Genomic DNA, 11,915 nt, shown 5'->3' with positions numbered 1-11,915 from the left:
GAGACACCAATGCTTGTTTATAAACTCAAGTACACTGCTTTTTGAGGTCTTTTATGAACTTTTTTATAATTATTATCTTATTTGTATATAGTATTGTTGTATATGATGTGATATTCATGTCTTTCATATGGTTTTTAACCGATAATAAAAGCTTTTTGACTGACTGATAGCCGAGCATAGCCACAGTTTGCATATTCAAAGAGACATGGTAAGTCATCATATACATCACCAGAGTAGGTCATTCAGTCCCATCGTGAAGAAGCATTAAGTCTCTCCAATTGGGCATCTATCTGCCGTGAGCATCAGTCCTGTTTTGATAGCGGAGAGCTTGATCTGGAGCGGTTGCGGCGGTCAGTCTCTTGTGAGGATGCCGTTTTATAGCATTTGATGTAATCCTCAACCTGCTGCGGGGTGGTGTAGAATTGCTGTTTCCCTCGATGCGTGATTTTGAGTTTTGCGGGGTAGAGCATGGCGTAGGGGATATTCTGTGTTTGCAGCTACTTTTTTACACCAGCAAACTTGTGCCGGGCCTCCTGTACCGCTGGGGTGAAATCGGGGAAAAAGGCCAGAGTTGTGTTTTCATAAAGCACTCGCTGTTTTTCCCGGGCCAGGCGGAGGACCGCGTTTCGGTCGCGGTAATTGAGTAAGCGGGCAATGATGGGCCTCGGTGGTGCACCTGGAGGAAGGCGGGCTGCCAGGGATCTGTGTGCCCTCTCCACAGTGAGATGAGGGGAAAAACAGTCTCTGCCGAAAAGGTCTATTAGCAATTTTTCAATAGAGTCCTCCATACGTCCCATGTTGGTGGTCTCCGCAAGGCCCATAATGCGTATAATATTTCTGTGGGATCGAGCCTCCAAATCTCCATTTTTGTCGGCTATTATTTTAAGCAACTTGTACATCTGTGAAATATGGCGGTTTTGTGTCGTCGCTCCATCTTTCAAGTCCGAGATTCTGCTCTCCTCTTCTTTCAAGCGGGTGTTGTGCTGGCCCAGTTTGGCGACCACTGTGTTCATTCTTGCATTTAGAGTGTCTATTTTGGAATCAATGGAGGTGAGACTGTGCTTCATCCCGAGCAGGAGCTCTTGCTAGTCTTCCTCAGGCGGGGCGTCATTTTTGTGTGCAGCAGCAACTGGCGGTTGGGACGCTGAGATTTTATGAGTCTCGAAGGGGATTTTGGATTGCTTAGTATCAGTGCACCCCATCTTGCTGCAGCACTGGTGTATAGTGGGAACGGATTTGCAGCGCACAGTAGGCAGAAGCATAGACTGGAGGGCTCGATGGTATCTCTCCGGATCCCCTAGCCTCAAGTTGGACAAAGCCGTCCCCCAGGCTATTCAGGACACCATACAACAGTACAACAGTAGGGCACAGTCTTGAGCGGCATCAGCACCGCAGCAGGGGGGCGGGCAGAGTTATGCGGCTTGGGGTGTGTCCAGTAGCAGCTCAGGAATGTGTGCCAGTGGTGTGTGGCACCAGCGCGCTTGTGGGCAATAGTAGTGAAGGCCTCCGTAAATAACAAATAGGACCGAGACCTGTGGGTCGCCAATTTCATTAGAGCGGGATGATAGGGTGGTCCAGAAGGTCTGCAAGTGTCCCTACTTTTCACTCTGCTTGGGCCGGGTAGGTGCTACAGTGATCCATGGGTATGATTCTGCACCAGTCACTTGCCTGATAAAATGGCTGCACAGAGATCCACTCACACGCAGGGTTCTCAGATCTGCCTGCACGGTACCGCTGATCGAGCCGGTCTCCTCAAAATGCCATCAGCTATTACAGCTCTAACTCTCCTCATGTACCACTGGCCTTGTTGTGGTGTGCCCGGTGTAATACTGGTGCCAGCTCCTCGCCCAGTGCAGCGCGCCGGCCGCCCCCATGTCACCCCCTGGGGGCCGCCCTCGTGCAGTCCGCGCCAGGGGATGAGCGCAGCACCCAGTGCTAATGGTCCTGCGGGAGGAGGGCGCAGTCCAATCCCGCTTGCACCTTACTGCGACAAGGAGTCCAGTGAGCGGTGTCAACAAGCGGCAGGTACCTCTGTCACCAGTGCCGCGTATCTCCAGGGGCCCTCACAGATGTCGCGGATCTCACCAGCCCGGTCCGCTGGTAACGTTATCGCCGCTCCCATCCACCATGTTGATTAGGGCCCTCAAGCCTTGGCCCCCCGTGCGCGCACCAGACAGGTGCCGGATCCGCGATTTCTTGGCGGAGGGTCGCGGCTAGTAGCAGACAACACCTGCCGCTTGCAGCTCACAGTGTCACTGTTGCCTCAGCGCTCTCCGCTTCCAGTGGCGATGTTTTTGTCTCAAAAAATATGCTGCAGGATGTGATTAATAAGTGTTGGTATGCTCGGTGGGCTGGAGCCTCACACGAGTGCGGCCATCTTCGTCCTGCGCCACCTAGCGCCCCTCCATTAAACTAACCTTGACCAGTTGAGTCTTCATGTTCTAAGTGGAAATATCTAGAGAGTCCATCTGCATTGGCATTGTCAGTCCCAGGTCTATGTTCCACTGTAAAGTCCATCCCCTTTAGGGAAATGGACCACCTAAGCAGTTTGAGATTTTCACACTTCATCTGATTGAGCCACAAGAGGGGCTTATGGTCTGTCTGAATCTTGAAGCGAGTACCAAACAAGTATGGCCTCAGCTTCTTCAGGACACAAACCACAGCAAAGGCCTCCCTCTCAATAGCCGACCAACATTTCTCTCTAGGGGTCAGCCTTCTGCTAATAAAAGCTATTGGCTGGTATTGACCATCTTTATTCAGTTGTGAAAGAACAGCTCCTACAGCCAACACAGAAGCATCTGTTTGAACAATGAATTCCCTGGAGTAGTCTGGACTTTGCAGAATAGGTGCAGTGCACATGGCCTGCTTCAGGTCATCAAATGCCTTTTGACAGCTTACTGTCCACTGAACTTTCTTTGGCATTTTCTTGGAAGTTAAGTCATTAAGAGGTGTTACAATGGACCCATAGTTCTTAACCAACTTCCGGTAGTACCCAGACAGGCCCAAGAAAGCTCTGACCTGTGTCTGGGTGGTGGGAGGAGTCCAGTCCTTTATGGTCTGGATCTTTCTCTCCAATGGTTGAACCTGACCTCTACCTACAAGGTGGCACAGGTAAACATCTCTAATAAAAGAGAGAGGGACCCCACAACCAAAGGGATGGAGTACCACAAAAAGACCTTTGTCAAACATATATTCTCAGGACACATACACAAGAACAAAAGAAGTATCACAAAACAATGTTTTGTGATACTTCTAACAACGGTTGAGGCATTGTAATTGTGAGATGTGCTTTAGCAGAAGGTTCTATGTATACATACATTTTATAAAAAAAATATATATATTTTAGAATTAACTGGGAAGACATTATATGCATGCCTGATGAAGGTGGCTTTTATGAGAAGGTCCGCCGAAATGCGTTGATGCTTAAGAAAAAGGAGGATTGTGCTATATTCTATTTGAAGACAATTCTGATGTTTTGCTGAATTGAGTGTCTGTTTGGTACCTCCTTTTTACCAATAGGAATTTGAGTGTTTCATTATTTTAATTGTCTGTCCCCTGTTTTTAATGATTATTTTTACTATTATGTATTTTTTACTATGAATAAACTGTCTAGCATACTCTTATAATCTTGTCTACCTTTACATTTTGCCTCACCAATACAGTATTGCGTTAGTATTTGTTGTTCTTGTGTATGTGTCCTGTGTTCCAATAGTAAGGTGTCCCAAAGGGAATATTTGTTTGACGAAGGCACAGGTATACAACCTTGCTCTGCCCTATCTGGCACTTGGTTCCCTTGATAGTTAGGCCTGCCTTTTGCAGGGCCTCCAAAACATTCTTCAGACGGATCAGGTGATCTTCCCGAGTGGAGCTAAAGACAGCAATATCATCAAGATAAGCTGCACAGTAGTCATCCAGACCTGAGAGGACGTGGTTCACCAACCTCTGGTATGTGGCAGGTGCATTCTTCAGACCAACAGGCATTACCACACATTGATAATGACCTCCTGGGGTTGAAAATGCTGTTTTGGCTGTTGCTTTATCAGGTAGTCTGATTTGCCAGTAGCCAGCTGTCAAGTCAAATGTACTCAAGAACTTGGCAGAAGCCAATCTGTCAATGAGCTCATCTACTCTTGGTATTGGGTAGGCATCTGTCCTAGTGACAGCATTGAGGCCTCTGTAATCCACGCAAAACCTCATCTCTCTCTTACCATCTTGGGTGTGAGGTTTAGGCACTAGGACTACAGGACTGGCCCAAGGGCTCTGAGGGCTCAATGACTTCCACCTCCAACATATTTTGGACCTCTGTCCTGATACAGTCCCTGACATGATCAGGTTGCCTGTAGATTTTACTCTTCATAGGCAGACTGTCACCAGTGTCCACCTCATGGGTGCACCAGCTTGTCCGACATGGAGTCAGTGAAAATATATGTCTGTAGGCCTGCAAGACTTGTCTGCAGTCCCTCTGCTGCTGATCAGTGAGGCTGCCTGCCAAGGCTACACCGTCAACTAATCCATCATCCGGGTTCTGAGAAAGCAGGTCTGGGAGAGGGTCACTCTCCTCCTCTTGTCCCTCATCTGTAGCCATGAGCAAGCCCATGTCTGCCCTGTCAACATATGGTTTCAATCTGTTGACATGAAGCACCCTGTGGGGGCTCCTGGGAGTTCCAAGATCAACCAGATAGGTTACCTCTCCCTTCTGTTCAACAATAGTGTGGGGTCCAGACCATTTGTCTTGGAGTGTTACTGGGGCCACTGGCTCCAACACCCACACTTTCTGCCCTGGCTGGTAAACTGTCAGCACAGCCTTTTTGTCATGCCAGGCTTTTTGCAAATCCGGGCTGGCCTCAAGGTTTTTGGACACCTTTTTCATATTGTAGTGTAGTTCCTATATTCCCAATAGGCTCTGCGCATTGGAATAATATATTCAGCAGTGTAGACGTAGGACTGAGGTCGACTAGGTCTCTACTGACTATATTAGACTTAAGGTTTGCCAGTTAGCTCAGAGGTCACTAGAAACGTTCTCAAAATAAACGAGGAGGAGTTTAACCTCCCTGGATAGACAAGAAGGGATTAGCTTCCGACAGCCATATAACATGACAACTTTGCTCCCTCAGAATAAGAGTATATCTCTAGAGTTGTGTGAAAACAATAGACAGCTATTTCACTCAGTCAGATGTGCGTACTTAGTTTCACCAGAGTGCAGAGACAAGAGAGACAGGCGTTTTTCAATAAAAGATGTGATTTATTGAGCAGTCTTCTTTCTCATGCAAGAGAAATGAATTGCCATAATTGCAATACTTAATGTAAAGTAAAGTGTGTACAGTAAAAGAAGTATTATGAAATAATACTGTAAAAGCATTGATATGGTTTCTTAGCCACAAGATACTTTAAAATGGATAAAATATATACATACATATATACATTGACTAACGTACTCAACTGGTGCTTCTATATACGCCTACCCCGGTGCAACTGACCTAAGCCTAATACGTGGGAAGGAGTAAGTAAGTAGCAGTTTAAGTTAAGTTAGTTTTGCCAAGAATCTGACTCAAGAATTCTCTTTAAGGGTTTAGTCAGCTCCGTACCTGGGTAATAGAATGCAGGAGGTCTGGTATCTCTCTTTCAGGACTCGATATCCCAGCAGCCCGCGAAGGTGGCTGAGAACACCGGAGCTGGATTTTCTCGGCAGGAGAAAAGACAGCGTCTCTCTCAGTGCGTCAAAGAGGAGGGGCAGCGTCCTTGGGCTCTCACATCAGCTGGGCTCTCAGGCTGCCCGGCTCCAAAACCACCACCGTGTGTTTGCTTAACCCCTTCCATGCTCATGACAAGGTCAGCTCGTCATGAGGCACAGTGGAGCTGTGCTTATGACGAGCTGACCTTGTCATGAAACCATAGTATTCAAGCAAGTTCAGCACAGGAGGGGAAAACCCTTAGCAGCCAAGATGTTAAGGCAACTTTGGTATATTTATACCTGAAAGGTGCTGAGTTTGATGTAAGGTTTGGACATAAGACGTCAATAAAGATGTCACTAAGAACTGACTGTTCCTTTAGTGTTCGCAGGAGTTTAATGACAAATCAAAACAAAAGCAAATGGGGATTTCCCAGGTTACTGGAGGTTTGGTGTGTCGAAATAACTCATTGTGCTTTCTAGGAATCCAAGGAAGTAGCTTCTGCCGTGTTTTGGACTGCAAGGGCTATTTACTTAAATATGGATCTGATTCTTATGCCATTATAGGGATATTATTGATTATAGCCGTACAAGGGCATAAAATAGCAATATTGATTTGGTTCCTAGATAAAAACACAATACCCACTAAACGATCTAATGTCCATCATCACTAAACTAAGCAATAGTAAACATTTAAAGGTGCATGTGTATTCCAACCCACCCCAAAATACATTTTATGCATTCAAAATGGTGTATGCGAAATACACAAAAAGGATTATTGTACTGTACGCTTTTCAAGCAGTGTAATCATTCAGTTAAACATGCTTATATATATTAGCTGAACGATTTCGAAAATTACACATGAAATGGCTCTTAATACAGAAAAGAAGGGCGAGACCATTCCATCACATATAAATACAGTTGCTGTAAATGTGCTAGAGGCTGAGGTAATATATTGTCTCTAGAGTTCCCAAAATTAGAAGCTCTGTTCTTTAAGAATAGTTCTACTTTAAGCAAAGTACATGTGCCAGAAAAAGGTAAATATTTTGGAAGTTCGAGAAAAAAAAAATAGTTTTCAGGGGAAAAAATAGTTCCAAATGTTTTCAGTAGTTTTTGTTTATCAAAGCTGAAGGCCGAATTCAGAGTTCAGGGGAACGCTGTGTGCTCGTTGCTTAAAAAGTTATTCTTTCTGTTCAGGAGAGAACATAATTTCAGACAGACTCGCAAAAAACGGGTCTACGACATCAGGTGAAAGTTCAACCAAGTTTGAAAGTGCCGCAACAGTGCAGTCGTGAGAATGATTGCTATCATCGATGTCAGGATCAGCAATGCTCACAGAAGGTCGTACCTGGGTGATGCTGCTCTCATCTCGTACTTCACTGAAACCTAATCGTAGTGGTGAAGTCTCAACAAATGCCGTCATCAGAATGGGTAGCCGCTGGGGACAACACGATGCATGAGCCGTTACGGGACTTAACAAAGTATCTGTATCCAAAGGTACTGCTGATGGTAGTGTAAGACAGACGTCCAAAACGCATTCTTCTCCGCATAGCATACATCGAAGCACAGGTAGGATGCAATTTTGCCAGATAGGTCTGAATGAAAGAAACCAGGTCATATTCAGATCTCTTAGCCGGGCTAATCCAAAGACTTTAGTTAAGCGGTCCCGATAGCGTATAGCTAGGATCGTTTCTTCCATTGTTGCTTGAGTCTTGTCTGCAACTTGGCTTACCATATCAGAGCAGAAGGGTCAAAAATAAAATTCCTGCTACGAGTCCCAAAAGTATTGGCAGGCCGCCAAAGACAGAATGGACAAAATTGGGAAAAATGCCCAGCACTGCTTCGAAGGGTGTTAGCAGTCCAGAAAAAATTGTCTTAAATATATGTGGGATACCACTGGCATCAGACATATTTAAGATTTGGCTTAGCATTTCCACGAAATGCACGGGTAATTTGTTGATAAAAGGGTATGTATCTCTGCCGTTGTCCTTGCAACTAGAAGATCATACGTTTCTTTTGATGACGTTAAAGGCATGGTTGTCTGTAAAAGAACAGACTTCATTCTGCTTAAAGTATCAATTCGTATAGAAGAGATATTCAAAGAAGGCCAAATCGTCGCCTCTGTATCTGGAGAGCTGTTTGGATACGATACTTGCATACAGCAAGTGACCATGGAACTAACGCTTACGAGATAGGCTTTCCCTGGCACCATGCCACAACAGCTGTGGTCCATTATTAGAATATAGCTCCCGTTAGAAAGCCGTCTAAAGAATGGCTCTATTTGTGTTGCAGGTGTGCCGTGCTGGTGACATGAAAGGTTATTTGAAGTCCCCTCACAGGCCCCATGTAAATTAATACCTTGGCATAGAAGTATACCGCTTAGTGATTGTTTACAATTGTTACCACTAAGAAATACATACTGTTTCTTTTCACTATAACATGTGTGTGTACCCTTTACCCAACCTTTCATACTGGCCCGCTGGTATATACTCTTGGCAGTATTTAAATTGGAAAGTTGTTATCAGAATTGTAATTATTCCGTGTATTATCCATTCAATGACAGGTCTTTCTGACATTGTCAATGGTAATCTCTCAAGTTTTTCAATGCTCAGAATCGTATAGCCTGCTCCTTTTTGTGCCAAACTGATTTGTTTATCAGTAAGGTTAAAGATAGAGAATAATGACTTTGTGTTTATCAAACGCCATGGCACGTAGCCTGAATGCAGATTTTGCAACGTCCAGCCTAGCGGTACAATAGAACGTAATTGGGACTGACCGTGTTGTAACATTGGTAAGTCCTGATCTATTATATCGATAGCAGATGATACAATACTGTCCAGTGAATATATTCTGGAGGACAGAGTCATTAACCCATTGTCCACAACAGAAAGTGATTTTTCCAAATTAATACGATCAATTTCTCGTATTTTCTCTGCTGTCTCAATTTGATTTACTTTCCAAGCTTCGTTGTACTCAGCGTATATACCGGCCGCTATGAAACAGTTTTGACGCTGTTTGCGTGGTCCCATTATGAAATCACGTAAGTCAGCACCGTCTTTAAGTAAAGTCAAGTGTTGCTTAACTTCAGCCAGTGTGGATGTTTGTAGCCATTCAATGCATAGTTTCCCTACACTGTATGTTGTTACTATCCCTGGATGTTGTCTCTGGGAATATCTAGGGTCTGGTCTGGTCATTTTAAACCCCTGTTTTTTGTTCAGGAATCTATCTTGACAGTTATTTGTGTCTGTTGGCCAGATTAACCACTTTTTCCAATCAGGGTGTGTTCTGTTTTGATGTAATATATTGGATACGTCTATCTCAACATCTGTAGTGGTATTACTATCAGGGATTGGCTTTGGAATATACGGTTTGTTTAAGTCTTTAATCTTAGCTAGGCCAAGACAAGTAGTCTGTTGAATGGTGTCATTCAAGAATATTATTTGTTCTGGGATCATGCAGGCTCTAAATAATGCTTCTAAACCTTGGACTTGCCAATTTTTTGTACCCCAGATGGTTTTTGTTTCAATGTTATTTTTCCAGAAATCAAAACCAAATGTATTAATTTTTTCATAAAATGTTTCAGAATAAATCAATTTAGTATTTCTCAACATTGTTTTGATCCCTGTCTTATTTAACAGTTTAAAATAAAATGTTTCTGCATCACTTGTGTTAGACCCTGAGAAGTATGGGAATTTCTCATAAAAATTTTTCGAACTGACTTTTGGTGGAGTTGCACAATGTTCCCATTGATTATACTTTAAAACATTTCTAGGTTGAGCAGATTTATGTAAATAGTGATGTGCAAAGTGGTTATAGAAGTACATTTTTTCATAATTCGACGAACCCTGTAAGTAATCATGTTCTGTAAATTTTGCTGACATTACTAAATATGACATCATATTATTTTTGCTTTCGAAGTCCCAATCATCAGAGAATTTACTTGGTTTTACAAAGTCACTTAATGAAACTTTGAACTGATGTGGATATTTCAAGAGTTCAACCGGGCCATAGATTCCGTAATCCCTTTTGTCCCAAGCTACCCCGCCGGGTATTGGAATGGCAGTGACATTTACTGATGATAGTTCTCTTTTCTCGATGTGAGATGACTTGTGTGGCTTTAGGACCAAGTTGATGTTCTGACTTGCTGTGTCCATTGTACTGTAATTTCTCTCAATGAATTTTCCTAAACAAAGTACCATGATGAGCCAAAGCAGGAGGAAAAGTACACCTAACACAATCCAAAATTCTATCCATGGAGAAATCAGATAGGTTTCTTTTAGTTGATGGAAGAGTTCAATTGCTTTGTCTTTAAAGGTTTTTGTTGCCGGCGTTTCTTCTGGTTTGCTTGGATCTTCAGAAAAGTTATCGAAATTGATGAAGTAGCCAGATGCTGTTCTGTCAATTGTTGGAATTGCTTCCGAATTTTCCTTTGTTTTTTCATTTTTTCTTTCATTAGCATAGTCTGAGGATACATCGCTGTAGACAGGTGTTTTTTGACAAACTGTTTCAATTTGGGTTGCAAGAGCCACAAGATCCATGGCATTGTTGCGTAGTCCTTTTTTATTCACTGCAGGTTTATCAAATGTGATTAGTCTCTCAGTTTGAACCTCTTGGATTGTAGCAAATTTTGGTATTCTGCTATTTCTTGGGAGTCCACTGGGCCTACTACTTATTATTGGCCACATGATTGTGGTTTTACCAGGTCGATGGATACAACTCGGTTCTCCTTTTTACCAGCAGGGGGCGGTAGTACAACTGATCTTGTTCCGCTGATAGCTAAGACAGGTACTGCTTTTCTGTAAGAAGGCCCAAATTCCTTCTTCACCGCGATCTTCTCTCTGACCAGATCCTGAATCTTTGGAATCCAGACAGGCATTGCTAGGACAGGTGGTTTATCTTCAGTGGCTGTTGGCTGCTGTTTTAACTTTATGTTACTCAGGTCTTTTCTTGTTTCATTTAAGTCCTGTAAAACAGCGAAACGATCTTTGATGTCAAAGCATTTTCTTTCTACCACTGAAGTCTGACTATCTAAATCCTGAATATGCATTCTAGTCCCGAACAATAGTTCGTACGGACTGAAACCTTTTAGAGAATTTCTTGGCAGATTGTTAAGACTACGTTGGACACTTGTTAAATGTTGGACCCACCCATCACCCGAACCTAATACCCTCGCCGTTATAGATTGCTTTATGTCCCGGTTTTTTCTTTTCACAATCCCATTTCCCTCAGGATGGAAGGGACAAGAGTACCGCAATGCAATGCCCATGCTGCTCATGGCATCCTTATAAGCTCGAGAGCTAAAAGCAGGATCCTCGTCAGAATGTAGCATGCCAATTGCGTTTGTGCCGATAAAGACTCGCAAATCTTTTATAATAGTTCTGGCATCAGCCGAGCACTGGTGTCTGTATTTTTAAGTGATCTAGTCTTAAAAAGAAATGAATGGGACGCTAGATTTTACTTATAGATAGCCTTATGCTAACTACAAGAACGCCCATGGCAATACTCCAGTCGGTTTGCTACTGCGATCTCTGTTGCAGTTTGGACAGCTTTTTGCAAATTTGTAATGTTGCAGGCTCATCCCCGGCCACCAGTATTCTGATTGTAATTCTTTCAGAGATTCCTTGATCTCTCGGTGCCTTAGACCCAATCCCATGTGTGCGTCCGCTATTAAGAAAACTCTCCTGTTCCTGTTTGGCATTACTCTATCCCCCACTCCAGGGATTCGAGCAAAAGGAACGGAGTTTGCATCAATTATGTATGTATAATTGAGTGGATAGTTCACGGGAAGAGCTGCACAGTCGCCTTTTGAAGACGTTTTTAACGCCAGCATGGGTTCCCCATCTATGTATTTTTCTGAACTCTTTTTTGTGGCTACGGAAGCCGGTTGAGTTGTTTCCGGTGTGGCTGTATTAGCCAATGAATTCCCTGCAACGTGAACGCCATCATGTTGATGACTCAGTGTATGTATCACGTGAGTTTTTCGTAGTTCTTTCTGCAAAAGAACTACTTGTTCCCAAAGCGTTTTATGCTTAATTGTGCCACATTTTGCATCTTTAAAACCGTTTTGAACCCAGTTCTGCAAGTATTCATTATAAGATTGAATGCAGTAATATGAATCGCATACTGTTAGTGTGGGGAATTCGCGATCTGTATTTTCAAGCGCCATCTTAAATGCTAGTAGTTCAGCTCGCTGAGCTGTACAATCCCCTAGAGGTTGCGTTTTAGTGACCAGTGGTCTAAATTTTAC

The 11,915-nt window shown here is 43.5% G+C and overlaps 1 protein-coding gene across 1 annotated transcript; it reads right to left on the bottom strand.

The window, feature by feature from the left end:
• Positions 1 to 1,188: 1,188 nt before the first annotated feature.
• LOC147730575 (uncharacterized) lies at positions 1,189 to 10,389 on the bottom strand. Its single transcript, XM_086954085.1, has 2 exons — positions 8,159 to 10,389; positions 1,189 to 1,330 (listed from the first exon to the last, which is right to left on the bottom strand). The coding sequence occupies exons 1-2, from the start codon at positions 10,351 to 10,353 to the stop codon at positions 1,189 to 1,191; spliced, it is 2,337 nt and encodes a 778-aa protein (XP_086810211.1). The 5' UTR covers positions 10,354 to 10,389.
• Between the last annotated feature and the right edge of the window lie 1,526 nt (positions 10,390 to 11,915).

This window comes from Lissotriton vulgaris, chromosome 2_1 (assembly GCF_964263255.1).
Source record: "Lissotriton vulgaris chromosome 2_1, aLisVul1.2, whole genome shotgun sequence".
In the NCBI taxonomy this organism is placed as follows: Eukaryota; Metazoa; Chordata; class Amphibia; order Caudata; family Salamandridae; genus Lissotriton; species Lissotriton vulgaris.
Note: the sequence above shows the minus strand (reverse complement) of the source record. Positions and strands in the feature narration are given on the sequence as shown.